Here is a 27,696-nt window from a genome sequence, read left to right as displayed (position 1 = left end):
AAAAGTTTGATTACAAGTGGACATGACAAGAGTTTCTTACAGCCCAGTGTGATACCAATCACTGAGAAACAATATGGCTCGCCTCCTTTGTCTCCTGAGTTGGCCTGTGTAGCGTCGACACAGTAACTTGCTCTGACAGTCTCTGTTTCTTCCTCTGTGGTTTGTCAGATGATGGCTACATCCGCCCCGTGACCTTCTGGGTGGTCGGAGACTTTGACAAGCCCTCGGGACGTCAGCTTCTTTATGATGCCATCAGACACATGGTACACAATCTTTTTATACCATCTGTTTGGAACAGAGCACAAGTCATTTAAAGCAACACGATGTAACTTTTTAACCCGAAAGTGGCAGCTTCAAAGTGATTTTGATGGTTATTTTAGAGTGAATGGCGTCTCTGTCTCAGGCCTCTTTATCTCATGTTTCTGCACTGTTTAACCTCAGTGAGACGGCAGGATCACAGCGTTACAAACATGTTTATTTCAAGACATTTTCAACACATATCATTGTTATGACATACTGAGTTTGATGTGTATATTACAGTGGAAAAACTTCCAGACCTGGGATTTGTATCAACGACAGTGGTGTTGCACTCGGAAACTATGGGAGGCGTCAAATTGCACAAAATGCTAAGTTCAAAATGATGTTCCTTGACGCTCCTTTTCAATGACAGAAAACCAGCAACAACGTCCGACTGGGGATGATCAACAACCCGTCAGCTGCTCCGTCCGCTGAGACGAGCCGTGTGGCCAGAGCGATATGGGCAGCCATGCAGACGCAATCCGCCAACAACGCCAAGAACTTCATCACCAAGATGGCTAAAGAAGAGACCGCTGCGGCCCTGGAGAGGGGAGTCGACATCGGAGACTTCGCTGTCGGGGTGAGAGGAGACAGAGGGATGATTTACTGCTGTTGTTACTTTTAAAAACATTTTCCTTTTGTCACATCTTGTGATATAATCAACAACAATAACCCCTCCTCATTTTCTGCTTTTACCAAGTCCCTAATGTTATCCATGTTCCTGCAGGGTATGGATGTGGCTCTGTTTAAGGAGGCATACGAGGTTCCCAAATTTGACTTCCTGCTCTCCCACGCTGCCTACTGCAGAGATGTGCTCAAACTGAAGAAAGGACAGAAAGCGGTTATCAGCAACGGACGAGTGAGTCATGGTCTCGTTTCTTATTGTTGTGTGTTGAGGTGAACACGCAGGCACATCATGAGCAAATCAGTGTCCGCCAAAAATAGACTACACGCTTGGAAGTGCACCTAGTTATTTCGGGGTCATTAGGTACCATGCTGGTTTCGATGGGCTACATAATTAATAACAAGATTCCTCCACAAATGGCTCACCTGCTGTTGTGACAACAGAATCAGAGCCAGAAAAATGTGTTTTGTGCGCGACTTCATAAAAAATACTGCTGATGAGGAACATCAACAGAGTCCGACACGAACGGGGGAGAGAGGAACACAAAGGCGAAGCAGGCCGGTGTGTGCTCATTAAGGTGATTTACTGATGCTTTTGTGTCTTATTTTTAGATCATCGGTCCACTGGAGGAGGAGGAGGTGTTTAACCAGGATGACTTCCTGCTTTTGGAAAGCATCATCCTGAAAACGTCCGGAGAGCGAATCAAGAGCAAAGTCGAGCAGTTTGGAACCGAGGAGGACAGGTATTTTACTTCCCATCATTGCATCGTTTCATCTATTCTCATAATGTTTTCAGATTTGTGTTGTGTTGCAGCAAAAGTCTCATGGATGGATTTTTTTTTTTTCTCAGGGCCAGCGACCTTGTGATGAAGGTGGACGCTCTGCTCTCCTCTCAGCCCAAAGGAGAGGCCCGGGTAGACTATGGCTTTGCCGACGACCGCCACAGGTACATTAATCATAGATGCACATAAAATAGACAAGTTTTCTTAAATCCGTGGGAGAGACCTTGTGTAGATTCTGTCCAGGTTCGCATAGTTTTTGCACTGAGTTTACAGTAGCTGCAATACAAAGTCAAATATTCTGCCAAACGTTTTTGAGTTCTGCCATTTCTACCCTAAAATGCATTGCCTATGCTTGAATCAGTACTTCCTTTGCAGCCACTAACAGCCTTGAAAAAAGGTTTGTATTTTCTTTGCTTGATTGCTTTGCTGATTTTTTGGCAGTGCTGTGAAGATCCGCCCACGGGAAGGAGACGTGTACTTTGATGTGATTGCTGTGGTGGATCCTGTAACCAGGGATGCACAGAAACTAGCTCCTCTCCTGTTGGTAGGTACAGCGTGGTCCCTCAGTGCACTGGGTGATTTGTCTGTCTTTCTTCCCAGCTAATTTATTAGACCTCCTATGATCCTGTCCACAGCTCTTTTCTAACCCGTGACCCTCTAATGTCTCCTCGCCACCTGCAGGTTCTGAAGCAGCTGGTTAACGTCAACTTACGAGTCTTCATGAACTGCCAGTCCAAGCTGTCAGACATGCCGCTGAAGAGGTGAGGACAGAAACTCACCGTAGATCCTGGTTATTATCAGTATACGTCCAACACCCTGGTCTACAAGTTTACCCTCTAAATATACTTGTTTTATGTGTTACTTAAAATGAAGCACTAAATCATTAAGATAACATAATGCAGCACAGCTCTGTTGTCAAGCTGCTTTCATCTTTGCCAGACCTCAGTTACAGTTTTGTCCAGCACTAAAACAAGATCCAGACAAGCGTCACTCTATGTCTGGATAAATTTAACATTTTAAAAATACAATTGTGGTTCCCCGTGGAGTGTTAGACTACTAGTAGCGCTACGGAGCTTTTCATTTATGAGCGATTCCCTGTTTTGTTGTCTCGTTTGTGCGCTCCGCACTCCTGCCAACAGTTTCACACTGTTCTGCTTCTTTAAAGGTGGTGGTAACACGGCGAGACATGTTACACTGCACCAGAAAAGACAACAAGCTCGATGCCAATGCTGGATTTAAAAATCATTGTTGGATGATGTGTTAGGTGTTAGATGTTGTATAGATGTTGGGAAAGAAATCCTTTCAACATTTATGTTCCACACAGCATATTTTAGTTTGATTGCTTAACATTTTAAGTTCTGTTCCTGATGTTTTTGCTCCTCCACCACCTGTGATTAAAGTCTAACTGGTTTTCTTTCAGTTTCTACCGTCACGTGTTGGAGGCGGAGGTGTCCTTCCAGGCTGACAGTTCTTTCTCTCCCGGCCCCATGGCCAAGTTCCTGGACATGCCTCAGTCTCCCCTCTTCACCCTGAACCTGAACACTCCCGAGAGCTGGATGGTCGAGTCAGTTCACACCCGCTACGACCTGGACAACATCTACCTGGAGGAGGTACAGCAGCATGTGTGTCTGGGTTCAATCAGGATCTTTAGTGGTGAATTATTTAGAGGTGTTCCTCGAAGTGTTTTGGGGTGTTTTTAAATTAATTTCCAGCAGTAAACTTTAAAGTCTTCTACTCTTCTATTATTTGTGCAACTTTGTCTTTGTGTGTTATATCTCTGGCTCCCACTTGCCTCTTTGAATCCTTCCATTTGTGCTTTTATTTTGGAGCGTTTTACTCCCTTGAAGACTTCGGGTTTGTTTGGGAACCATTAATAATGTGTGTCTGCAGAGCCCCAGGACGATGATATTGAGCTGCACAAAACAAACATTATTTGGCTGGACTCTGGTGTGTTTGCAGGTGGAGAATATTGTCGCAGCAGAGTACGAGTTGGAGCACCTCCTGTTGGAAGGACATTGTTTCGACGTCAGTTCAGGCCAGCCGCCACGGGGCCTCCAGTTCACCCTGGGAACGGCCTCAGAGCCGGTGATTGTGGATACGATTGTGATGGCAAACCTGGTGAGTTACAGCTTCAAACTATTCTCTGACTAGTCAGAAAACAAGATGAGAGGCTCAGAGAGTTGCTGAAACTCAAATATTACTGCCAAATGTTGCAGTTTTTCATACTTTTATCTCCTTCCTGGATGGTAAACAGCTTATTTTTCTTTGAATTTCGTTGCTGATACTGTAAATCTCTTGTGTCTCCAGGGTTACTTTCAGCTGAAGGCTAACCCGGGCGCCTGGATCCTGAAGATGAGGAAAGGACGCTCTGATGAAATCTACAAGATTTACAGGTAAGAACATGGAGATTTGGCCGTCATGTGTCACAGTGACTTGAAATGTCTTCATAAATTTTAGATTCAGAGTTTATGCTGTGACACTTGGATTTATAGACTGAGTTGTAAAAACCTTCTGTTCTCATCTTTTCCTCCTGTCTTTCTTCTGTTGCAGCCATGATGGCACAGACTCTCCAGCAGACTCTGATGACATTATAGTCGTGTTGAACAACTTCAAGAGCAGGATCATTAAAGTCAAGGTCAGTTTAGATGTGAAGAAGTGAAATCTGGTACAGTAGCGTGGAACCAGTGATAGGAATATGATCTTTAGATATTTTATAAATATATTTAATCAGTCCATTTCAGTCCATCATTTAGCAATTTGTTTATACCTTTTAACATAGTTTGTTAAACTAACTGGGTTAAAATTTCTTGTTGATCAGGTCCAGAAGAAACCAGACAAGTTCAACGAGGAGCTGCTGAGTGACGGGACTGAGGAGAATGACGCTGGCTTCTGGAAATCGTTGACCAGGTACAACACTAATTTGAAATTACAAGCTACTGCTATTATAATTACTTGAGCTGAAACAATAAGTCGGCAACAATTTCAGTGATTGTTTACATAATTTACTGAGCAAAAATGTCAAACAGTCTCTCATTCTAGTGAGACTTTGCTGCTTTGTTTCTTGAAACGGTTTTGTTTTGTTTTGTCTGTATTTTTCATATTTAAATGGGTAAACCTTGAAAAAACCTGTTTGTTTTTCAGAGGGTTCACAGGTGGAGGAAAGGCAGAGGAGCAGAAGCAGGAGAAGGACGATGTGATCAACATCTTCTCCGTGGCTTCGGGGCATCTGTACGAGAGGTTCCTCAGGTGGGTGTCAGAGATGTGACCAGACCAAGAAAAAAAGGCTTGTCGCGTCAAACTAAATCCTTGAAAACTAACATCCTCTTATCTGCTCTTATGTGTGAAAAGACTATTGATTTTAGTGCCTTGGCTCTCCCGATGCCACCGGTCTTTTTTTTATTCCTCCCTCCCTCTCAGGATCATGATGCTGTCAGTTCTGAAGAACACCAAAACTCCCGTCAAGTTCTGGTTCCTCAAGAACTACCTGTCCCCGACTTTTAAGGTAAATCAGCTGGCTTCTCCTCATTCATGTGAGGATTTTCTGTTGACGGCTGCAGATTTTTCTCTGCCCATCAGTGAACGAGCTTCAAAGAGGAGTTCTGAAAATCAAAGTGAAACACGCAGCGGGGATGAGATTTTTTCTTTAACTTCACCTGCAGAAGACAAATCTCCAGATGAATGAGACGACTTCAGGGCTTCTTCTTGCCTCGTAGTTCCATTCATCATAATCATTCCCTGTTTTCACTCTGGTTTTAATGGTTATAAGCTTCATTATCCTGCGGACGAAAACGTGATTTCTTACTTTTCAAAATGAACTGGTAAAAGCAACAGATAAGAAATTGTGGTTTTGTAACTCAGAAGTGCCTTCAGCCTGTTCTACAGTGAACTTAGTAATTGCTCCGATCTTGCTCTTAATTTTGACATTCACATTATGGTCAAATAAGCTTATAGGCTTATATCCGCCAAAACAGATTAACAGAAGCAAAGTAAAACACGTTTCACGGAGCAATACCAATCATCACAGCTTTGTAAAGCAATATTATGATTGGTTTAGTACAGTTACAGCTGTAGATTGCAGCATTTTCAGCACACAGATGACAGAATGATCAGAAACCTTGAAAATGTGTGTACATGCCACTGTACACCAATTTCTATCAGGTTTTCTGAAATCAGGATATGATGTTTGGTGTAAACTGACAAATTTATATCACGACTGGTTGGTAAATATTAGATATAGGTGTCACGGCTGAGTGACCTTTTGATTTAATTTGTTGGCAAATGCCTGCAGTTAAATTGGTAAAGAATGATTATTCATCTTCAAGTTGGTTGATTGAACCGCAGCTTATTTTGTCCGTGTGTTTTACTGTCCGTGAGTGTGATCCTAACCCCCAGATTGTGACAAAGGTGTTTGTGTTCTTCAGTCTACTGGAATCAAAGAAGAGTACAACTAGATTTTATCAAAGTCAAAAAAAGCCTGGCACCGACAAGGTTTTCAGCCGACCTGACGGGCAGAAAGTAGTTGGCATTTTGAAGCAATACGTCGGACTCATTAAAGGTTTCTAACAGAACTTTTGTCCTTGCCGTGTCTTTAAAAAGCCTCAGGAATGTTTTTTTCTGTGTGTGTGTGTGATCAGTCTTTTTAACTTTAAGAGCACCTTAAATTTCCCCGGATGTATTCCTGGATAAAAGTGATCGAGCACTCAGCTTCCAAAGAAACTTGGCCAAAAACTGTAATCTGAGGAAATTTAATATGTGAAAATGTCATAAAAATGCCACCAGACATCAGTTATGTAACAGTAAAAATCAACATCAAGTGAGTGGCAAGACTTTTCAGGGTTTTCACCAGACTTCATTACTGCTGCATCACGATGCTCTACGATTCTTCACACTGACGGACCTGTTTTGTGTGCGTGTGACTGTCTTGCAGGAGTTCATCCCCCACATGGCGAAGCAGTATGGCTTCCAGTACGAACTGGTGCAGTACAAGTGGCCTCGCTGGTTACACCAACAGACGGAGAAGCAGAGGATCATCTGGGGCTACAAGATCCTGTTCCTGGACGTGCTGTTTCCTCTCGCTGTCGACAAGATCCTGTTTGTGGACGCTGACCAGGTAAGATCAGGGTTATTCACCGTGCCTCTGTACAAATATTTCATATACAGTTTATAACATGAGCTCATGATGTGAAAGGAACCAGATGAAAATCTACAAGATGAGGTTGGAGACCTCATCAGAAAGTGATCGCTTGAGTTTACCCAAAAATAGCACTTAGTCCGAGATGTCACAGTTTCAATTCCTGTGGACAAAATATTAATCAAGATAAGTAAAAGTATCGCTACTATAAAACGATCCATCTGTGTTTTTTATCCTCCATCCTTTCATTCAGATTGTGCGCACAGACCTGAAGGAGCTGCGTGACTTCGACCTCGAGGGAGCTCCGTACGGTTACACTCCATTCTGCGAGAGCCGGAGGGAGATGGACGGCTACCGCTTCTGGAAGTCCGGCTACTGGGCGAGCCACCTCGCCGGACGCAAATACCACATCAGGTACAAACACACACTCCCGACTGTTGTAAGAGTCACGTCGCTCACATGTCTACAGCACTTTGAACATCAATTACCCTCCAACACACTCACGTACACAGAAAGGCTCTTACTTTCCTTTTCAATACATTTTTCATGCTTACATGCATTTTTCATGTGTCGCCGTCTGGCACCCTGCAGTGCGCTGTATGTCGTCGACCTGAAGAAGTTCAGGAAAATCGCAGCAGGAGATCGACTCAGAGGGCAGTACCAGGGGCTCAGCCAAGACCCCAACAGCCTCTCAAACCTCGACCAGGTCTGTGACTCCGTCTACGCTATCAGATCCCACATGCATATTAAAATGACAGCTACTGAGAGGACAAAGACGACTGTAGTTCTTTATAAATGACAAATAGCTCACTTTACCAAATGACTGTGGTGTTTAATGACAATCATTGTTTGTTTCATGTGGGAAAAAGTCTAATTTAATCAGATTCTTTTCTCCTCTGCTCATGATTTTACAACATATCATGACTCCAGTACTTTGTGGCATAACATCTTTTCCATTAACTTCTGTTTAAATCTCCTGTTACAGTAATCATTGATCTTATTGTCCGTCTTCTCTCTTTTTCTTCCCAGGATCTGCCCAACAACATGATCCACCAAGTGCCCATCAAGTCTCTGCCTCAGGAGTGGCTGTGGTGTGAGACCTGGTGTGACGACACCTCCAAGAGGAGCGCCAAGACGATAGATCTGGTAACTACTTTTTGTCAGTGTGTCGACTGCAGGGATTGGATCAGGGCAAGAAAAGGAAAGTAGTTTCACATGTCTGTAGCACCTTGTAGAGCTCAGCAGTGTAACAGAGGAGTGGTGGAGATTTCTAAAGACTGTCATGTCTCCTTACAGCCACTAGAGGGCAGACAGGTCAACTATGAGGTCTGATGTATGTGAAACAATTTCTTTTGGGATAAATTCACGTACTAAAATCTCAAGAAATCAACAAACCTTTGTACTGAAAATCAATTCTTTAAGATTAAGTGTTTTGGGAGAACAGAGATGGGTTTTATAGTTGGAGCAGTAGAGGAAGGGTTATTAAACATGGCAGAGGCAGAGAAGTAATCATTACTAGTCGAAGCTTTTTAAGCACAACAATATGTGACTTTCACCACGAATTATGTGGTCTGATCAAAAAAACAAATGAGTGTCCCTCAGGCTATCAATAAACTATGAGTGTCAGCGTCAGAGTGAACACTGGTTCAGACTACGGAGCCTCACATCATTATTTTATTATCTTCATAAGAATAGATGCAACTTATAACCCCGCGGCTACAATATTTATGAGCATGAAAATTTAGTTTATGGCCTCCTCTGTCACCCAGTCGATCTGCCAGCCCTGCACGGACTGTATTTAAAAGTTCATCTTCCATGTTCACACAAGAAAAAATATGGTTTCTTAACAAATCAACAGCCCTCTGCCCAGAGAAGCTTCACCCTCTTGTTATTTTGCTCACTCTGAATTTGTAAGTTGCAAAACACACGATGATCTCCTGGCCACTCTAACAAGGTGCAGCCTGTTCGTTTTACCAGCTGAGAGTTGACCAAACCGAGAAATATGGTAGTTTTTGAGAAGAAACTGAGTTAGATTAGACGAATATTAGAATGATTAGAACATTGTTGCTGATGGTTTTGTGTCTTTTGTGATGTCAGTGTAACAACCCCATGACCAAGGAGCCCAAGCTGCAGGCGGCGGTGAGGATCGTGTCCGAGTGGAGCGATTACGACCAGGAGATTAAACGTCTGCAGACGAGAGTCCAGGAGAGAGTAAATCACAGCGCTAAGCAGCAAGACACACCAGGTACTTAACACTCGTGAAAAAAAACATTTGCAAGTAAAATACGTACAGAACATTGGTCAAACGTGACTCATTTGTCTCCCCTCCTCTGTCAGATGCTCACACAGAGTTGTGATGATGATGATGACGATGATGCAGCGGTGGACTGGACTCTGTTTAAAGAGTCTGCTACAACGAAGAGGCTCCTCTCCTGCCTGGAGGGACTTGCTGACAGGCCGACCACGAAGCAGTGCTAAACGGTTCAAACTGTTTTTGTCTTTGTTCTTTTTATAAGGTGTGACGGGGAGCTGAGGTGGTCAGGTTCTGGAGGTTTTTCTGTACATGTGCGTGCAAGTGGTGAGAATGTATTCTGTGAAGCAAAATCGTAAAATATAGATTCTATTTTTTATTTTTTTTTTCCTGTATAGTTTTCTTTCCTCCTCCCCTGTATTAGATGTTACTTTGCACTGATTGGGATTCTGGTTCAGGCTGTGGTTGAAGGACAAAGGGAGGAAAAAAAACCTTGGGAATCTCACTGGAGGTTTAACGTGGAGGTTTGATCTCTTACAAACCAAACACTCGGTGTGGATTACCTCCCACACAGTTGGATAAAACTATTTTAAAAGCCTGCTTTAAATTGGTAAAAGATGCAGGTATATAGGTGTCTACTTCTGTTTTGCAGAGTTCATATCACAGGTCTGGAAAATGGTGGATAATTTGCCAGTTTTCAGACCTAAAAACTAATGCTGGGCTTTATGTTTGAAGTCAATATCATGACTTTAATACATTTTTTTTTAATTGACATGTTGGAATCTGAGATTTGTAATCAAACCTACGTACAATGCAGTGAACTGTGATCCTCTGTTATTATTCATCACGTCAGATTAAAAACTTACATCAGTTGTTTGCTCTTTAGTGAAGTTTACAAGGAATTAGGTTGTTTTTTTCCAATCCCCACATTAGATTTTTGGAAAATGCTGAATGAATCTAAAAATTAAGGCCACATCTACACACTGTACACTTTACTCCTTACAGTGGTTGATCCACTAGTCATATTTTTTAAGAATCATCTCAATCTATAGAAGTTAAGTGACCGACAATAAAAACTCTTTAAGGGAATGTGAATGTAATTTAGAATTTGGTGCACAGATGTTTGGAATTTGACTCGGAAAAACAAAGAAAACTATCAGCAGGCTTGACTGAATCCCCAGTTTGTTGTGGAATATTACTGTCACTGTGACTCTCAGGGAAAGATGTTTGAAGCTTGTGCGGGTTGCAGCATAAATTACGACTCAGAGGGACGGGGAGAGTTCGTGGTACTGTAAGGGAAGAGCAGCCATAACACGAGTCGGCTTAAAGAAAACAAAACATGTCATTTTCTGTTTCTTGGTAACACATCCATGGATTTGTCATCATCATCAACATCCTGTTTTGGCTGTCTGATATTTTTGTTAAATAAAAAAATCCCCAATTAAAAGAAGTGGTCCAGTGTGTTGTCACCACCTCCTGTGTGTGATCAGGGATTTCCCTACATGTTGTTTGGTTTATTCCTGCTGTTCCAGAGGACACGAGGAAAGACTCTGGATTCCAGTTCAATACACTGATGGTGGTGGCTGCCATGCAAGATGTGCCGACCAGCATCTCAGGAGCAGTTTGGGGTTCAGCATCTTGCTCAAGCACACTTTTGCATGTCGACCAGGGGATTCGAACCAGCAATCTTCCGATAACAAGATGCTTGCTGAGCCACAGCTGCCCACCATCCTCAGCTGCTACTCACTGAGATGTTGAAATGGCTAAATAAAAGGAAATGCCCCCCCAAGAATTCAACAAAGTCAAGAAAAAAAAAGTTTTGGTAGGAGATTTCTTGTGTAACTTCATTTTTCCAAGTAGTTGTTTTTGTACAACTAATTCAAAGTAGTTAAGATAATTATTATTTTTTGCACAACACTACTTTTTCCTCCCACGTACAGAACCCGTATGGGTGTGTGTGTTTTGTTATCGGAAGGTTGCTGGTTCGATTCCCCTGTTCAGCAAGTCGAAGTGTCCTTGGGCAACATGCTAAACCGCAAACTGCTCCTGATGCGCTGGTGAACACATCTTGCATGGCAGCCACCGTCATCAGTGTATGAATTACAGTAAGTTGCCCTAAATGTAATAAAACCCAGACTCAGATAAGAGCAAGTGTGTTTGTTAAACTACAACACTGCACGTTCATAACCAGTAAGTTAATTCAAGTTGAGGTGTTGACACAGAAAATCTTACTGGAAGGTTTCAGACTTTTATTGTGATCCATTTGAAAAAAGGTTTTACAAAAGGTAACATTCAATTTTTACACCAATTCTTTAAAAAAATCACTTAAAATAAGGTTTTGATACAACAAATTCAGTTAACTAAGTAATGGCTTTCTATAAACAATGTGAAAATAAGATAATATACATGTAAAATGAATGCTACAAACATGAGGACAAACTGAGGAAGGGATTACATTAATTAAAATTAAAAATTAACAAAAAAAAACAAAATGATTGTTTTCCTTTTAACTCGAGTGACATCTGGCCAGAATTACCAACAGAGCAGTTATTGCAAAACTCATCCCACATCATCTGGTATCCAACTGGAATGTTCGATGACAAAAACACCCTCGAGGGCTCACTGATTTCTTGCATCTCGTTTTTTTCTTCTTCACATGGCACGACGATCGCTGCGTGTTTTTTCTTCCTCCTGTGATCATGTGCAGCTGACAGTGACGATGAAGGATTTCAGAGGTAACCACTCTTCTTTTTTTTTTTTTTTTACGATCACCATTATGTGGCTTCGATTTAAGTCGACACTCGGATTGGCAGAGAGACACAGAAAAACTGAAATAATACAATGTGAATTTACAACGAAATATGCAGCAACAACAACAACAAAAAAAAAAAAAAACAAGAACAAAAATTAACGTGTTGACGTGGACAAGCACAGCGGACGGCGTGCTTGTGAGGACAGATGAAACATTCTGTTCAGACTGACCAGATGCTGGAAGAAGTTGCCCTTTTTTTTTCTTTTTTTTTTTTAAAAGAGCGGCTTGCATCTATTTTTTTCCCCGTCGAGGCGGAAAACACCAACTTGAGATCAGTTAACAGTGGCACTGTCGCCCTACTCTGACCACCAGCTGAACCGCCGGCTCGGCTTGAAGCAGCACAGCATGACGTCGGCCTCGTAGTCCTATTGGGTGTCAGCGATCGGGGCGACAGCTGCTGTGGATTTAATAAAAAGGAACAGTTTGACATTTTCAGGGGGGAAAAAATGCTTATTTTCTTTCTCAACACCACTGTGGTTTCACCTAATTTTCGTCAAGAAAGCGAATTAACAGTTTTTCCTAAAATTGATGAACTTTCCCTTTAAAAACAAAAGCGTCAGTCGGGGCGAGGATGCAGTGCTGCTTCAAACAGACCGCTCGGTTTTGTCAGAACTCTCCAGAGACAAAAAAAAAAAATTCAATCATACCAGAGAGGTTCGCGACTTCCTTCACTCCTCCTACTCATCATCATCATCATCATCATCATCTCAATTTCAAACACATTTATCTCCGTTACATCTGCAAAGCTTAAAAAAACATGCACCTCCAGCATTTTATACAAGAGTATGATACAAAATAAGGCATTTCATTGTGTCGAGTATTCATGTCACATGTTGAGTGTTAATACGTGTTTTCTTGTCTGTGTGTGTGTGTGTGTGCGTGTGTGTCTGTGTGTGTGTTTACGTGTGTACATAGCAACCACATTTTAATGTTATTCTTTTTGCCCGCCTATAAAAAGACTGCAAAAAACAAACATAAAGTCATGTTAACTCTTACTTAAAATATATATATTTGTCATATATATTTACGTATATATTCATATGTAAAAAACAAACAAAAAATAAAAGGTAAGAGGGAAAAGAGAAAAGCCCAAGAGGTCCCTGTGATAGGCCAGTTCTCATAAAACCACCTCACCCCGTTCACCCACTCATTCCATGACCTCTCCGGGCGCCACAGTGACCAGCTGTAAAGGGATCTCCTGATTGCCTACGAGGTCGTGGGTGGCGGTCTGGAGGATGAGCGTGGTTCCGTCGGTGGTGATGACGGCGTCGGTGGTGGGCGGAGACGTGGCGGGAACGCCTTTTTTATTCTGGTGAGTCTTTATGTGCTTGGCCAGGTGGTCGCTCCGCATGAACCTCTTGGAGCACTCCGTGCACACGAACTTCTTCTCTCCTGTGAGGAAACAAAAAAATCAAAGACAAACATCAGACAGGGAGCAGATAAAACCTTCACTGTTTAAAACGCACTGTTTAACAGTTAACCAGATGGACCGGATGACTTAGTTTAACTCTGGTGTTGACATACAGTTAGTGTTTGCTTTTCTGTCCTGAAGAGACGTGGATTAAATGTTCACATTTAGTCTTAAAATGTCCAAAATGACGGTAGACAAAATATTTTTTACATCGTAAAGGATTTTAAAAAAGCCTTTTTAGCAAATCCTGCAACAACAACATTTTACTGCAGCGGTCAGAGATCAAACAATCAACCTTCTGACCGAGCGCGCTAACGTCTGAACCACAACTGCACACGTCTTTTATAGGCGTCACACTGTCATACATTTCTTCAGCTTGTGCTTTTTGCTCCACAACTTTTACTAGCAAAAGATTTAACTCTCAAATTAATTAACAACAATGTACAAAACTTCTCTGATTAAGACGTCCTGGAAGCTTCTTGTCGGCAGCACAGAGTCCGTACAGTTCTATACTTAAGTTTATATGAAACATAAAATGTGCTATAACTATACCAACAATCACCTACCAGTGAAATATGACTCTGGAGAAATGCCTTCACACTAATCGGCATCGTCTCTCTCTTAATCTATAAATGAACAGATTGTTGATGATGTAACAGCATTTTAGCTGCACTCAGACCGAATATCGCCCAGTTTTCAACCAGAAATCAATGTTTACAGCCCGGTCGACGCTCGCTGAGAGTCAGTAAGTGAATTTCATGAAGACAAACAGCAGCAGCACATGAACATGGATGGAGGAGGAGGTTTTGGTAAAACTGTAAAGCTTCACCACAGATCTTAGTCAGAAGACATTTTTAAAAAACGAATTGAAGGAACCCTTAAGAAAAACTTAATTCTATGTCTATGTGAGAACTGGAACTCATGTTTATAAACCTTAACATCTACTTCATACATGTTTCAAAGACATTTCATTGTTTTTAACAGTAAATAACTATTAACTGAAGTTTAATCGGCAACAAATTCACTTTTTATTAATGACGGTTGTTGCGGAGAGATCTTGAAACAACCGTCTCTTAGATTCACAGCGGCAGTGGGCGGAAATGGGATTGTGGGACAATTGAATAATAAAAAATAAATCAATCTTATTATATCGCCGCAGGCACAGTCCTGAATCTAGTTACTGTGAAGTATCCACAATCCACAGATGACGAGGTGAACAGATTTCACCGGAGCTGTTTAACCGTTCACAATAGTGAAGGAATGCTACGAGTAGGTGAGGAAACTGAAAATGATGAAAGACGCTGAAATAACAAGCTGGAAAACAATAAATTATTACACTATGATAACATCAACACTTTATCCTCTTTTTCTAGATTCATCTCTGCACTGTGGCACAACCAAAGCACCCAGGTTCAGTTCATTCACGACACAATCACACATCTTCACAGGTCGTTAATCCACTGATCCTTACATCTACAGTCATTCAAGACCAAATACTGAGTGGAGCGACAACAATGGAGTAGTTTTGTCTGAGGGTGTAACATTTAAATCAGAACAGTAAGTGCTTTTCTTTTCTCTGCTGCAAGTTGCTTTACACCTCTCATCACTGAGCCTTGTGTCATCAAAAGGAACAGCATGCACAGCTTGAGGCACAAATATACTCAGGACATGAATATATTCCAGTACACTGTAATGTATTAGCTGCAAAGTCTAAAAACAGGAACATCTCGCAAGAATTACGCAATGTTTTATAATAATTTGTGGACAAAAAAGCGATAACGCCACATGTACAATCTGTTTTGCCGTCACTCCTTCAGCATGAATGTATTCACCACTTTCAACTTGCTACAGACATCAAAACTGTCTTCATTTAACAGCTGGTAGCAGATTCGGCTGAGCGTCGTCTCACCTGTGTGTGTCCTCCTGTGTCTCTGCAGCTCGTCGCTCCTGGTGAACCTCTTCCCGCAGAACATCCAGTTGCAGACGAATGGCCTCTCTCCGCTGTGCCAGCGCAGGTGAGCTCGCAGATGAGACGTTTTCCCGTAAACCTTCCCGCAGCCGGCGATGTGGCAGATATGCTGCTTCTTCTTCCCCATGCCAGAGCCTCTGTGAAATGACAGGAAATTGCAATATGAGCGACAACACAAACACTGCGGGCGACTCCTTTTTTCTAAACTAAATGCATTCAATGACTGGAAAAAAAAAAACACCCAAAAAGGCAAAAATAATAAGACAAAATTAATCTTGCATCACTGAATACTCTGATACTCAATGGTAAAGGATTAGCAACATTTGCATTTGCATCAATATTTATGTAAATACGAATGCAAAAACCTGTAAAGTAATTCCTTATTATTGCAATTATGATGTTTAATAAAGCTTTAGGACATCATTTTGCTCTGCCTAGTTAATTCTTCCCCCTCCAGGAGTCTGTGATGTGCCTGTGCCCACCTTCCACCAGACTCTTTGCAGTTGGGGCAGGTGCAGGCTACTCTGCGGAGCCTCTTGCCCTCCCCGCTCGGCGTCTCCATGTCCTCGTCACCTATCTGAACACGCAGGTTGTTCAGGTCGTTGGGGTTCAGCGTTGAGTCTCCGCTCATCTGCCACTCCTCAGAGTCTGGCTCCTCCTTTATCTGGATACCTGGACCGCAGAAGAAGAGGCAGATTTAGGACCTTTTCAAAATATCAGACACTACAAAGTGAACAGTATGTGAGGATGTAGAGCATGTGCATGGTTCCCATACCAGCTGGACTGTTTGCATCCTCCCCTTGCGTGTACTGAATTCCAGATTGTGTTACAGAGTTCACTGTGACTGTCTGGAGGTTGGGCAGGCTGACCTGGCCTGTCTGACCCAGAGGGAGGGTCTGAACCGGGGCTAAGGTGAGCTGCTGGGCCTGCCCCTGCCCCTGGGGCAACTGGAGCCCCTGGAGTGACTGGACACCCTGAACCTACAGAGACAGATGGGACACGTTTTAATAATCTAGCATCTTTCACAGCGTGTAAACACAACATGCCGCGCTTCTCGTAAGGTTACCTGGAAGGTCTGCCATTGGATCTGTCCAGTAGCGGTGACGGTTTGGGCCTGGATGAGGAAAGTCCCCGGGTTGACCAGCTGCACACTCTGTAGAGTCTGACCTGCTGCATTCAGGTCCTGGCCCTGAGCCACCTGGGCTACCTGGGCCTGAGTGTCCCCAGACAGCTGCAGGATGGGCTGCGAGATAGTGGTGGCGTTGGAAGATGAGACCTGCAGAGGAAGGAAACGCCACAATAAATTACAATTACACAAAAAAGCTGAGAACGAAGCATTCTTGTCACGTTTCTATGTAGGAGGTCGTGGTTCAATAGCACAGTGGATAATTAGCCTCATTCATGTTAATGATAAATTGCAAGTTAGAACATTTCTCACAAGTCAAGAATATATTTGTGGTTGATGACAGTCACAGTCAGGAGCTCCCAACACTTGAGAACTGGTTGCACAACAGCGTCGTGTTCATAAGTATTCATAATTTGACTGTAGATTCATCCGATCTACATGCCTGCACATGAATACACCATTCGAAGCACTCAACTGCAGTTTTAAAGTAAATGTGCAAAGTAAAAAAAAAAAAAAGTATACAAGTCAAATCTAGCAGTCAGGTTGGCTAGATACATTCGGGGAAATGTGGGTTTCATGTCGCATCACATTAAAAGCAGATGACATGAAGAAAGAGTGCTCTACTGTGGTCTGCAGCAGCGGTTCATGTCCTTCCTGGCTTGTGGCCCATGAAAAAGAACCCACGTCTATTTAATACCCTGCGTCACACTGAGCTGGCAGTCTTCTGACATTTCTAAATACCTGACGTTCCAAGAAAAACTAAAAATGACACTTTTCTGATACTTTTAATTATGATCAGACATTTGATGCCAACTTTCAGTCGTGAACACTTTACAATAAGCTGTGCGACAGACACATTTTGGCCAGTACCAAGGAAGTGTCGTGGTTCGATACCTGCTCATCTACCTTTTGTGTTACAGAAACATAAATTTTCCCTCTTACAGCTTAAATTCTTGTTACCCATCAGATTTATCTGGGGACTGTTTAGACCCCAGACTGGAAAAAGTTGCCTTATAGCATACAAGTTAACACATGACATGGTGTTTGAGACAAACTCTGACCTGGATTTGCTGAAGGTGGTTGTGGGAGTTGTAGTTTGCTGAGGATGAGGGGTCGGACACGCCTGCGGACACGGCGGTTGCCTGGGTCAGAACCCCGGTGCCGTCGATGGTCTCGGGGAGATGGGAGACGTTGGAGGAGGAAGTGGTGGTTGGCACGTAGAGTTCTTGGTTGCCGCTGCCGTCGCTAACCGTCACCAGCGACTGTTTGGCACCAGCGTCCTGTCCCTGACTCTCCAGCGTCTGACCGCTCATGATGAGCTGACCTTCGGCCGTTACCCCTGTTGCGATGGGGACCGTCTGCGCTCCAGTCAGGCCTAGAGACTCCAGATCCAAACTGTTTATGGGGACGAACGTTATGTTGCCGGGTAGCCCTACTGTGCTGGTGTATGACCCCCCACCCAGCGGGACGCCTTGGATTGACTGTACATGGCCCGCCTGCGTCAGGAGGTCAGTGGTCGTTGTGGTGGCACAGCTGATTCCAATGCTACCGTGGCTGCCATCTTGGAGAAGCTGGATCTGCCCCGTGCCATCATCCAGCCCCTGTGTTGAGAATCCTGCAAGTGTCCCATCTGCATTTTGGATTTGGGGGATAACCTGGAAGAAGGAGCGATAGCTTTGAGCACGATCATCACCTGAACACAACTACTGTATCTTAAACCAGTGTCTGTTTCTCTTTACCTGATACTGAATGCCTGACACTCCGTTGGCTCCAACATCATTACCAGATGCTGTAACGTAAATGGGCTGGCTGGGGAGACTCCCAAGCGGTAGCACGTACTGCCCGTTGGACGTGACAATTCCCGAGTTTGGAATGTGAACGACTCCGTTATCTTCCTTCCCAGTTGAGACGGGAGTTAAAACCTCCCATCGGTCTGAACCCGTCAGCTGAATGGCAGACATGTCTGTTGTCTGGGGGAGTAAAATGAACAGATTAACAAGGAACAGATCACATTTCACCAAGAGGATTCATCTCAGCCTCAGGTTGGATCTCAGGACACCAGGCTGGCTTTTGTATGGGAACCATCTACGAATTCAATGATTCATTCTATGCTGAAACACCAAACACAGACTAAATCATATCCTGTGGAGGACGGGGTCATGTGGGATCTGTGCTGAAGCAAAAGGATGGACGAGTTAAAAAAAAAAAAAAAAAACAATTTTTAAAAAAAACAGCCACAAGCTAGAAGCAACCACCAACACACAGGGTGAAGATAACAGGCTCACAACCGGTCGGGAGCTGGGTGTGGGGGATGGGTGGCTATTACAACACAATTGAACGCTCCTGTTTTGATTATGGACGCTTTCCAGACAACAATATCACACCCCGGCATCCTCCCAACCCAAGGCAACACCGGCTATCTTCCAGCGAGCCGACCCAAGTGACTGACTTCAGTGTCCTACCCACTATGGGCGGGTTTTACAGGGGTAAAGTGGGTGGCCGTTATTGAGGGGAACACAGGAAGTGTACGGCTTTCACCCCATGCCATCAAAATTTTAAAACGTGTGAACTCCATGCTCTCAAAAACACAACCAGCAATCGAAAGCGAGCGAGAAAGACGGGCTAGAAAATGTCGGATACCTGTGTTTCCGCTGCGCCGCCGGGTTGCAGAAACTCGCTTTGACTGCTGTCCACGTCCGCGGACGCCATTTCTCCTTGTTTCAGAGGCTGCTCTGGCGCTAGCAGGGAGAGAGGGGGAAACTCAGCAAAACTCTGTAATCTTCAACTCCTGTCTGCCAGAAAAGCCCGCAAAGCATCCCCACTCTCCAGTCCAAAAGGAGCTGACTGCGAAATTCAACTTTGCAGCGGAGATTCTGAGGCAATTTGGGCCCAGATTGACTGTTTACTTTGTCAACTCCGCGGCTAGGCAGCTAGCTGTGTTAGCTAACCATATCTAGCTAGTTAGCAGTGGAGCAAAAGATAAAAAGACGCAGCTTGCTTCGCTGTAGGTTACACAAACTCACCGATTAGTTGGACGCTTCGATGCGCTAAATGTTTACGTACCAGTCATAGCGTGAATGGTAGTAACCGGGAGGATTATCTGATCAACTAAACTCCAAACATGATTATTTTATCAAAGGCGGGCTAGTGTTGATCGGTGAATTCGGGTCGATTTTTTTCTATTTTGATTGACGGTGCGGGAAACACAAAAAGGTGGGACTAACAAGCTTGACCGTCGAATTTGCATCACATTACAGGACGTCCCGCCCTTCTTCTCTAAGCCGATTGGCTGAGCGGGGGGTTCCTTCGACGTCATTGGCTAACGCAGACGTCAATCACTTTTTATAGTACGTGTGTTTCCTGTTTGTTGTTGAAGGAGAAGAGAGACGGTATGCAGTTGTTGAGTTCTCCACAGGGATACTCGGAAAACATCGGCGATTATGTCGAAGTTACACATCTTAGTTAACAGTTTTAACGTCCCAGAAAGTTATATATATTCTTAATCTTGCGACCACGACCTTAAAATAAGCAGGAGTTTTGTGCTCTCTGCCATTGCAGCATTTAACAAACTACGCTGAACAAAAATAAAAACGCAACACTTTTGTCTTTGCTCACATTTTTTTCATGAGCTGAACTCAAATATCAAAAATATTTTCTATATACACAAAAGACCACTTCTCACAAATCTGTCTAAATCTGTGTTCGTGAGCACTTCTTCTTTGCCAAGATAATCCATCCCACCTCACATATGAAGCATACCAAGATACTGATTAGATAGATAGATGATAGATATACTTTATTGATCCAAGCTGGGAAATTACAGTGTTGCTGCAGCATTACCCACAGAGACAGTAACAACACAATGAAAAGGAACAACTTAGACATATTAGAATAGCAGCAAAAAAAATGCAATGCAATGCACAAAAATGTATAAATAAGCAGTGTAATTGTAGTGCAAGATAAAATATAAGGTGCAGTGAACAGAGTGTATAAAACCCAAGTGCATAGAGACTGTATGTTATGACCAGACCTTTAGCTGTTATTGTACAGTGTGATGGCATGTGGCAGGAAAGACTTCCTGTATCTGTCCCTTCCACAGCAGAGCTGGAGCAGTCTGTGAGAGAAGGTGCTCCACTGTCTGTCTACTGTGTGATGGAGAGGGTGCTGATCATTGTCCATGATGGATAACAGTTTATTCAGCATTCTCTCTCCACCACAGTCTCAAAAGACTCCAACCTGAGACCAAGTACAGAGCCAGCCTTCTTGACGATTTTATAAAGTCTGTTAGTGTCGCTGGCTCTGATGCTGCTGCCCCAACACACCGCAGCAAAGAAAATGTCACTGGCAACAACAGACAAAAGATCTGGTAAAAGATCTCCAACATCTTGCTGCACACACTGAAGGACCTCAGCCTCCTAAGGAAATAGGGTCTTGTCATCCCCCTCTTGTACACAGCCTCGGTATTAGATTTCTAGTCCAGTCTGTTTTCGATCACCACATAGACGGCATTAGACAGCATGATTATAGCACAGGTGTGCCTTAGGCTGGCCACAACAAAAGGCCACTCTAAAATGTTCAGTTTTATCACACACCACAATGCCACAGATGCTGCAAGTTTTGTGGGAGCGTGCAACTGGCATGGTGATTGCAGGAATGTCCACCAGAGCTGTTGCCCATGATTTGAATGTTCATTTCTCTACCATAAGTCGTCTCCAAAGGCATTTCAGGCAATTTGGCAGTACATCCAACTGGCCTCACAACCGCAGACCACGTGTAACCACACCAGCCCTGGTTCTCCACATCCAGCATGTTCACCTCCAAGATCGTCTGAGACCAACCACCCAGACAGCTGCTGCAACAACTGGTTTGCAAAACCAAACAGTTTCTGCACAATTTGTCAGAAATGGTCTCAGGGAGGCTCGTCTGCATGCTCGTCGTCCTCATTCGTTGTCGTAACCGACTTGAGTGGGCAAATGCTCACATTCGATGTCATCTGGCACTCTGGAGAGGTGTTGTCTTAACGAATGAATCCCAGTTTTCACTGTTCAAGGCAGATGGCAGACAGCGTGTGTGGCGTTGTGTGGGTGAGCGGTTTGCTAATGCCAACATTGTGGATCAAGTGGCCCATGGTGGCGGTGGGGTTATGGTATGGGCAGGTGTATGTTATGGGCAACGAACACAGGTGCATTTTATTGATGGCATTTTGAATGCACAGAGACATGGGAACAATATTTGAGAGAAATGTTTTTTTGTGTATGTAGAAAATGTTTTAGAACTTTGAGTTCAGCTCATGAAAAATGGGAGCAAAAACAAAAGTGTTACATTTACATTTTTGTTCAGTGTACCTCACTTAGTGTGCTGCATGCTTTAAAGGACCAACATGTAGTTTGGGAGAAGAAATTCAAACTCTGAATTGTTATATCTGCAATGTTAATGAGGTAATAATACAAACTCAACTTAGTTTTTCCACATATGTTGAATAAAAAAGCTGCTCTCAGAGGGAAAATAACGTCCCCAGAACACCATTTGAAGCCAGAAAGGTGTCAGGGTCCGCCACATATACACTAAGTAAAACAGTATGAAATTGTATTGTCCTTTACAGTCAGTTTGTTTATGCACTTGTGAAAATGAAGAGAGTTTGTTTAGGCATAAACAAAATCAGTCAATGAAGATCGTTCTCTTCTGATCAAAATCTCTTCCCCAAAACTAGGTAATACACCTTGTAAGGAGATTTTTGGTATTTATTTCATCTTTAAATGTGTGCTGTGTACAATTTGTAATAGCTTGAATATATGACTGCATTAAGTGATTGTAACAAAACACTGAACAAGCACTGATCATATCAGTCACAGACGAGCTTGGAGGAGTAAAAAGTAGAAACACACAAGGCAGCAACATGTTTGTCTCTTTTATTGATACATGCATATTGATGAAGATGACATTTATTGTATTTTTGCTCCCTTAGGTTCACAGGATTTCTTTTATTGTAGTCCACAATTTGGCAAGAGGTTTAGTGAGGGGATCTGTTTTGTACTGAAAATATACACATCCACACCTTGGAGGCAGCAAGGAGAGGTGAAGCAGACTGTACAGCCCAGATGATCCACAGAACATAGTTCATAATGTGAAAAGTCTGTTGTTTTTTGTGTTTACCAGCCCAAACTAAGTCAATAAAAAGCAGTGTGGACCACATTCAGGCACCGTCAGGGAGGCCTGCTTTGCTCTTAAAATAATATTATCCTCCTCAGAATACAGCACAGTCCTGGCCTGAAGCATAACAGAGTGTGAGGGCTTTCATAATTTCTCTTACATGTGAACACAGCACCACTCAAGCATTTTTAGACACTGCATGTTTGAGCAATAGTGAATAAATCTCGGGTATTATGTGTTTATTCTGAGCAGTGTCCAAAAATTAAGGAAGTGCAATTACAGAAAAGGCATAAAAGAACTGAGGAAATAAGAACTCATTTAATTACTGCTGATTAACCCGTAACGCGTGCTGTTTATCACTCGCACTCATTGCAGCGCTGTTTATGTGTTAAGAGATGCTTTACAGATTAAGCACACCTGCCGGTAATGAAGCACTAATTAAGGTGGGACATTATGATGTGAAAAAAGTAATATTCAAAACTAGCAAACTCAAATCTCTGCACGACTCAGACAGGATGAGTCAGACATTACAGAGAGCTAACCACTGCAGTTTCATCACATTCAAACCTTAAATAACTTTTATGAACACACAGGCAGGAAATTAAAACCCTCAAATAAAACATGTAATGAAGAGAGGGGTGTTATGGTGAAATTCTTCTGATGTTTCTATCAGAAAATCTGAATTTATTATTAATTCTCAGTTCAATTATACTTTTTCTTCCTTGAAACCATGAAAGAAAGAACACAGGGTTTTCAAAAGTCTCTGACTGGTTGAGTGATGCAAATTACACTTTGCTTAAAATATTACAGGAATGTGTGTTTATTGTTGTATGGAAACATTATTATATAGAATCATTCAAACGGATTCTGGTCCAGACCAGTGAGGCCATGAATTGATCCTCTGAATTCACGAGAGAAGCATGAAAACCAGCAGACAGTGAAGCTGTTTTAGAGGCCAAGCTAAGCTGTATTGTGAGTTCTTCCTTTCGGTGACTGTTTGGTCTCATGGTTTCTTTTTAGGTGCGTTGGGTGTGTTGAATTTGAAAAATATAATGTCTCCATCCTCCACGATGTAGTTTCTGCCCTGTTGCCTGTATTTCCCAGCAGCCTGTGAAGGAGAGAGAGGAGATTTATTGATATTTCCCAGAGTGTCAACCCTGTATACTGACTAATTACGTGCTTGAACTGGCACAAACACGCACCTTGACTGCATTTTCGCTGCCCTCCTCTTTGAAGTCAGCGTACTTCATCACCTCTGCCATGATGAAGCCTTTCTCAAAGTCAGTGTGGATCTTTCCTGCAGCTTGAGGAGCCTTGCTACCTTTCTGTTGGAGCAAAAGGGACAGAAAAATTTAACAACATAACTAATAATAAATAAACACACTGCCACCTTGAACACCTTTATCAAACACTAACACAATATTCTGGGCCAATGAAATGATACAAAAATACAGCAACTCAGTTTCACTGAATTTGGAAGCAGCTTTAATTAATGAAGCCTTTCATGGCAGTCCCCTTAGGACAAAATGTGAGCACAAAACATAGAAATGAAAAGAATGTACTGTGAATAAGTAAAAAAAAAAAAAAAAAAAGGGAGAGAAATGCACTTCAACCTCAAATATCAAAACACATGAAGCCTTTAATGCACAAAAAATTCCGGTCTTGTTCCAGACTTCTGTATTTCCACCCACATCTCAGATGTTTCAGTAAGCTGAGAGAATTTAAATCCAGAAATGCTGCAAACACTTTGCAAAAATACTGAGAGCTCAAAAGTGCTCTTCAAAATCCCAAAATACAAATTTGGGCACTTTTCTCAGACGTGTAACTCTGTGTGATTATGATTCACTGTGAACAGGTGGGCTAGAAGTCTGTGACAGAAAAACCTCTTTGGGATCCATCAACAGTTGATGCTCCAGAACACACGGTGATAAAGAACTTTTGATAATCACAGCACTTACCCTAATGGTCCATGCTCGCACCTCATCTGGCCCAGCGGTGAAGAAGTATTCCAGCTGCAGTGCAGCATAGCCGGTCTTTATTATTTTGGTCAGAACACTGGAAATACACAGAGAAGCCATGATGGAGCAGTTCCAAGAGGCAGCTCACGATATTCATGCTACATGTTGTGTTAATGTCCCACCTCTGTGTCTTGTTTTCCTCGCAGTACTTAGCCCTCTCCTCCTCGTCCATGTCAAACAATTTAGCTTCGACACATCCACTCACGGGAATCACCATAGCGCCGGGGTCGTGAGCGTCTACCCACTCCTTGATCTTTGCCAACCTGTGAAAAAACAGGCAGCAGTGTTAATTATTCTGAAAGTGTGACAGCAGCTGCGTACTTAAATAAAAGATGTATGGCACAAGCACATACAAAACAAGCAAGCTTACCACTTGTTCTTTTTTCTGATGTAATCTTTCTCTGAGAGGTTAACCAGATAGATCATGGGCTTGGACGTCAGGAACAGGTATTTGTTCAACACCTCAATCTGTGGAGAAAATGTAAAAGTTAACAAAACATGTTCTCAGTGAACTGAATTTCTGCCGGTGAAACCCTGCTGATAAGATAATAGGCATGTTGGTCCAGAGAGTCCAATTACAGCACTCTGTCGATCAGGAAAATAAATGGAAGCCACAGAAAAATCAAAATTACACCAATCACTGAGTTTTATGTGAATTTTAGATTGGAGCATTAGAAGAAAAATACTGAAAATGGCAGAAAATTAGTCAAAAGACTAAAAACAAGACAAAAACTGACATGTGATTGAGACAACCAAGATTAATATAAGATAGAAACTAATAATTCACTACACAGAAACTAAACTGCATCATTCAACTGATCCATACAGCAGCCATTTGTTTGGAAATATCACAACAAACACTTCCAGACATACCATCCTAACACACAAACATACATCATTACCTCTTTATCGTTCCAGTCGTTGTAAAATCGAACATGTTTCTTCTCATCCATGATCCAGTTCTTGACTTTCAACATGATGTCCTGAAGCAAGAAGCAGCACATTACATATCATGTATAAAGATCAAGTAGCCCCCAAAATAATGACACCAAAATAAAAAAGGGAACAGCTGCATAGCACATGAACCACAACACTTACGTATTCGGGCTTGAGTTTTTTGTCGCCTCCTCTGACGGCGGTTTTCTCCAGTTTGTCAAGGATTGGAGCGAGCATTTCCTCGTCCTTTAGTCGCAGCTCCTCGTGGATGATCTCAATGTCCCTCACAGGGTCAACGTTACCCTCCACGTGGATGATATCCTCGTCATCAAATGCACCTGAAAGACACAAGCAGTGATAGATGTAGGCACCATGTTACATAGATTACACATTTTGAAATCAGAGAAAAAGCCAGCTAAATAAAAGCAGCCACATTAGACTTTTGTTTAAATAAAAGTAATCTAAAATTTGCAAAACTGTGTTTAAGCCATAAGTAAGCAGATCTAAAGGCGACGTTCCCTTTAAGAAGTGTAGTGGGGGTTCTTAACTTGCCTTCCAAACACCTGTCCACTACTCAGTTGTTACTACAAGGCAGCTGCGACCAGTAGAAATGACAACTCACGAGTCATGTGGAAGATACCATCGCAGGCACTGATGTGGGAGAGGAAGGCATTTCCAAGTCCCTGTCCCGAGTGAGCTCCTTTCACCAGACCAGCAATGTCCACCACGTTTAGAAAGGCTGGAACCTTACTAAAGAGAGGAGACAAGGATTCAGTGACACAGAACTCCATGGATCGCTGACAAGTTGAACAGGTTGTCAGGAGAAACTGCCATAAAAACACACCTGGCTGGTTTGTGGTATTGGCAGAGGTAATCAAAGCGCTCATCTGGGACCGGGACCCTGCTCTCATTTGGGTCGATCGTGCAGAAGGGGAAGTTCTCTGCAGCAGCCTGACTTTTGGTCAGCACATTGAAAAAGGTGGATTTCCTGCAGTGGACGGAGTCAGGAACATGTCAACAACAGTGCAACATCTAAGCATTAATCATGACTCGAAACAGGTGTTCATTAACTCACAGAATATTGCTTTGCCAAAACACATAACATGCACATACCCGACATTAGGTAATCCCACAATTCCAATTTTCAGAGAGGTCCCAAATCGTCCAATCAATGGAGGCTGCTTCGGGGCTTCTGTCTTTTTGGGGGGCATCTGCGAGAGTTACAAGTTGGTTACACCATAATGCCATGTCAGATGTTTTCACCAATGCCAGGCTTAACTGTACAACACCTATGCTAGAAGGCGAGTCTGGACATTTCTCACTAGATAGCTCCATCACATTGCGCTAGCTCCACAGAAAACGTGTCGGGCAGCTCCAGTCATATGCTCATTCAAACACACTATGCTAACGCTAGCTAGTGCTCAACTGAAACCACTCCTAGCTACCTGTTAGCCACAATATCTGATCGAACAGGCACTACAGTCTGCTTTTTCCCGTCGTAACAAGTAGTCCGAGAGCTGCTCAGCTGATACAGCTCCCCTTTAAGTACCTTTATGTCGTTTAAAGCCCAAAGTCTACGTGGTGTTCACTCCTCTGATATGCGCTCACACCAGCCGCTCCGGTGGAAAGACAAGTTGGAGAGCAAACCGGAAGTGTTTTGACGTGAGGCGCCTGTGATTGGTCGGAGTTGGATCTAAAAACGGCACGTCAGCGGTGAGACTGACAAACGGCAATAGATTCAGATTTTATTTTTTATTTTTCTTGTTGTTGTTTTAATCATTTGTTGTATTATAAGCTTTTACTTTGTTTTCAAAGCATTTTAACAAAAAGTTTACTTAACTCTGCATGGCTCTCTGTGGTGAATCCTAGCTAGAGGGCACCCTTTTGCAGGATGCGTTCAGGGACATTTGGACAACCAATAGATATCCTTTGTGGTAAAAAATAGTGTTCATTGTACTATTTCAGAACATATGTTTTTCTTGACTATGGATTTAGCTGATAACAGTCACCTTTCCACTGAATCACAAGGAAAACATTGATCATGGAATTGTGATTTGGATGTTAAAATATCATTTCTCATCTAGATTAATTTAAAAATTGATATTTTTAGTGTAATTGTGAATTAAGACATGTCAGTTGACAAATTACTCTCATCATAGTCCATTCATATTGTAGTAGTGTAAACACAC

The 27,696-nt window shown here is 42.7% G+C and overlaps 3 protein-coding genes across 6 annotated transcripts in view; 1 reads left to right on the top strand and 2 right to left on the bottom strand.

The window, feature by feature from the left end:
* uggt1 (UDP-glucose glycoprotein glucosyltransferase 1) overlaps positions 1–10,535 on the top strand; it is a 30,865-nt gene extending 20,330 nt beyond the window's left edge. The window contains exons 21-40 of the mRNA XM_037125325.1: positions 169–263; positions 671–877; positions 1,025–1,156; positions 1,534–1,664; positions 1,772–1,867; positions 2,145–2,247; positions 2,385–2,464; positions 3,124–3,313; positions 3,663–3,821; positions 4,011–4,096; positions 4,254–4,338; positions 4,522–4,610; positions 4,845–4,949; positions 5,121–5,205; positions 6,631–6,813; positions 7,088–7,248; positions 7,426–7,540; positions 7,864–7,980; positions 8,932–9,079; positions 9,172–10,535. Coding sequence (XP_036981220.1) covers positions 169–263; positions 671–877; positions 1,025–1,156; positions 1,534–1,664; positions 1,772–1,867; positions 2,145–2,247; positions 2,385–2,464; positions 3,124–3,313; positions 3,663–3,821; positions 4,011–4,096; positions 4,254–4,338; positions 4,522–4,610; positions 4,845–4,949; positions 5,121–5,205; positions 6,631–6,813; positions 7,088–7,248; positions 7,426–7,540; positions 7,864–7,980; positions 8,932–9,079; positions 9,172–9,191 — 2,387 coding nt within the window. The 3' untranslated portion in view covers positions 9,192–10,535. The remainder of the gene's footprint in view (positions 1–168; positions 264–670; positions 878–1,024; positions 1,157–1,533; positions 1,665–1,771; positions 1,868–2,144; positions 2,248–2,384; positions 2,465–3,123; positions 3,314–3,662; positions 3,822–4,010; positions 4,097–4,253; positions 4,339–4,521; positions 4,611–4,844; positions 4,950–5,120; positions 5,206–6,630; positions 6,814–7,087; positions 7,249–7,425; positions 7,541–7,863; positions 7,981–8,931; positions 9,080–9,171) is intronic.
* A 782-nt stretch (positions 10,536–11,317) lies between these two features.
* On the bottom strand, positions 11,318–19,624 carry LOC119004706 (transcription factor Sp3-like). 4 transcript variants are annotated; one of them, XM_037071870.1, is made up of 10 exons: positions 19,467–19,622; positions 19,044–19,141; positions 18,143–18,373; positions 17,465–18,058; positions 16,344–16,553; positions 16,053–16,257; positions 15,760–15,949; positions 15,218–15,414; positions 13,032–13,289; positions 11,318–12,294 (listed from the first exon to the last, which is right to left on the bottom strand). In XM_037071870.1, the coding sequence occupies exons 1-9, from the start codon at positions 19,471–19,473 to the stop codon at positions 13,045–13,047; spliced, it is 1,977 nt and encodes a 658-aa protein (XP_036927765.1). In that variant the 5' UTR covers positions 19,474–19,622; the 3' UTR covers positions 11,318–12,294; positions 13,032–13,044. The 4 variants fall into 4 exon arrangements, with proteins under 4 accessions (XP_036927765.1, XP_036927766.1, XP_036927764.1 ...); XM_037071871.1 differs by having other exon boundaries at positions 11,318–13,289; positions 19,427–19,624; XM_037071869.1 differs by having other exon boundaries at positions 11,318–13,289.
* A 2,672-nt stretch (positions 19,625–22,296) lies between these two features.
* Positions 22,297–27,205, bottom strand: LOC119004293 (obg-like ATPase 1). Its single transcript, XM_037071087.1, has 11 exons — positions 27,057–27,205; positions 26,621–26,718; positions 26,352–26,495; positions 26,130–26,257; positions 25,670–25,845; positions 25,474–25,554; positions 24,942–25,039; positions 24,694–24,834; positions 24,512–24,608; positions 23,756–23,878; positions 22,297–23,661 (listed from the first exon to the last, which is right to left on the bottom strand). Exons 2-11 carry the CDS (start codon positions 26,716–26,718, stop codon positions 23,557–23,559), a joined length of 1,191 nt encoding a protein of 396 aa, XP_036926982.1. The 5' UTR covers positions 27,057–27,205; the 3' UTR covers positions 22,297–23,556.
* Positions 27,206–27,696: the final 491 nt, after the last annotated feature.

The sequence above is a fragment of the Acanthopagrus latus genome, chromosome 16 (assembly GCF_904848185.1).
Source record: "Acanthopagrus latus isolate v.2019 chromosome 16, fAcaLat1.1, whole genome shotgun sequence".
Taxonomy (NCBI): Eukaryota; Metazoa; Chordata; class Actinopteri; order Spariformes; family Sparidae; genus Acanthopagrus; species Acanthopagrus latus.
This window is presented reverse-complemented; position numbering and strand designations above follow the sequence as displayed.

Coding starts and splice junctions, on each gene's coding strand:
- LOC119004293 (XM_037071087.1), bottom strand. CDS start 26,718: ATGCCCCCCAAAAAGACAGAAGCCCCGAAGCAGCCTCCATTGATTGGA. Junction 25,040..25,473: donor ACGACTGGAACGATAAAGAG/GTAATGATGTAT, acceptor TTTTCTCCACAG/ATTGAGGTGTTGAACAAATA. Junction 24,835..24,941: donor ATCAGAAAAAAGAACAAGTG/GTAAGCTTGCTT, acceptor GTTTTTTCACAG/GTTGGCAAAGATCAAGGAGT.
- LOC119004706 (XM_037071869.1), bottom strand. Junction 16,554..17,464: donor ACCACCTTCAGCAAATCCAG/GTCAGAGTTTGT, acceptor CTTCCTCTGCAG/GTCTCATCTTCCAACGCCAC. Junction 13,290..15,217: donor ACACAGGAGGACACACACAG/GTGAGACGACGC, acceptor GTTTCCTCACAG/GAGAGAAGAAGTTCGTGTGC.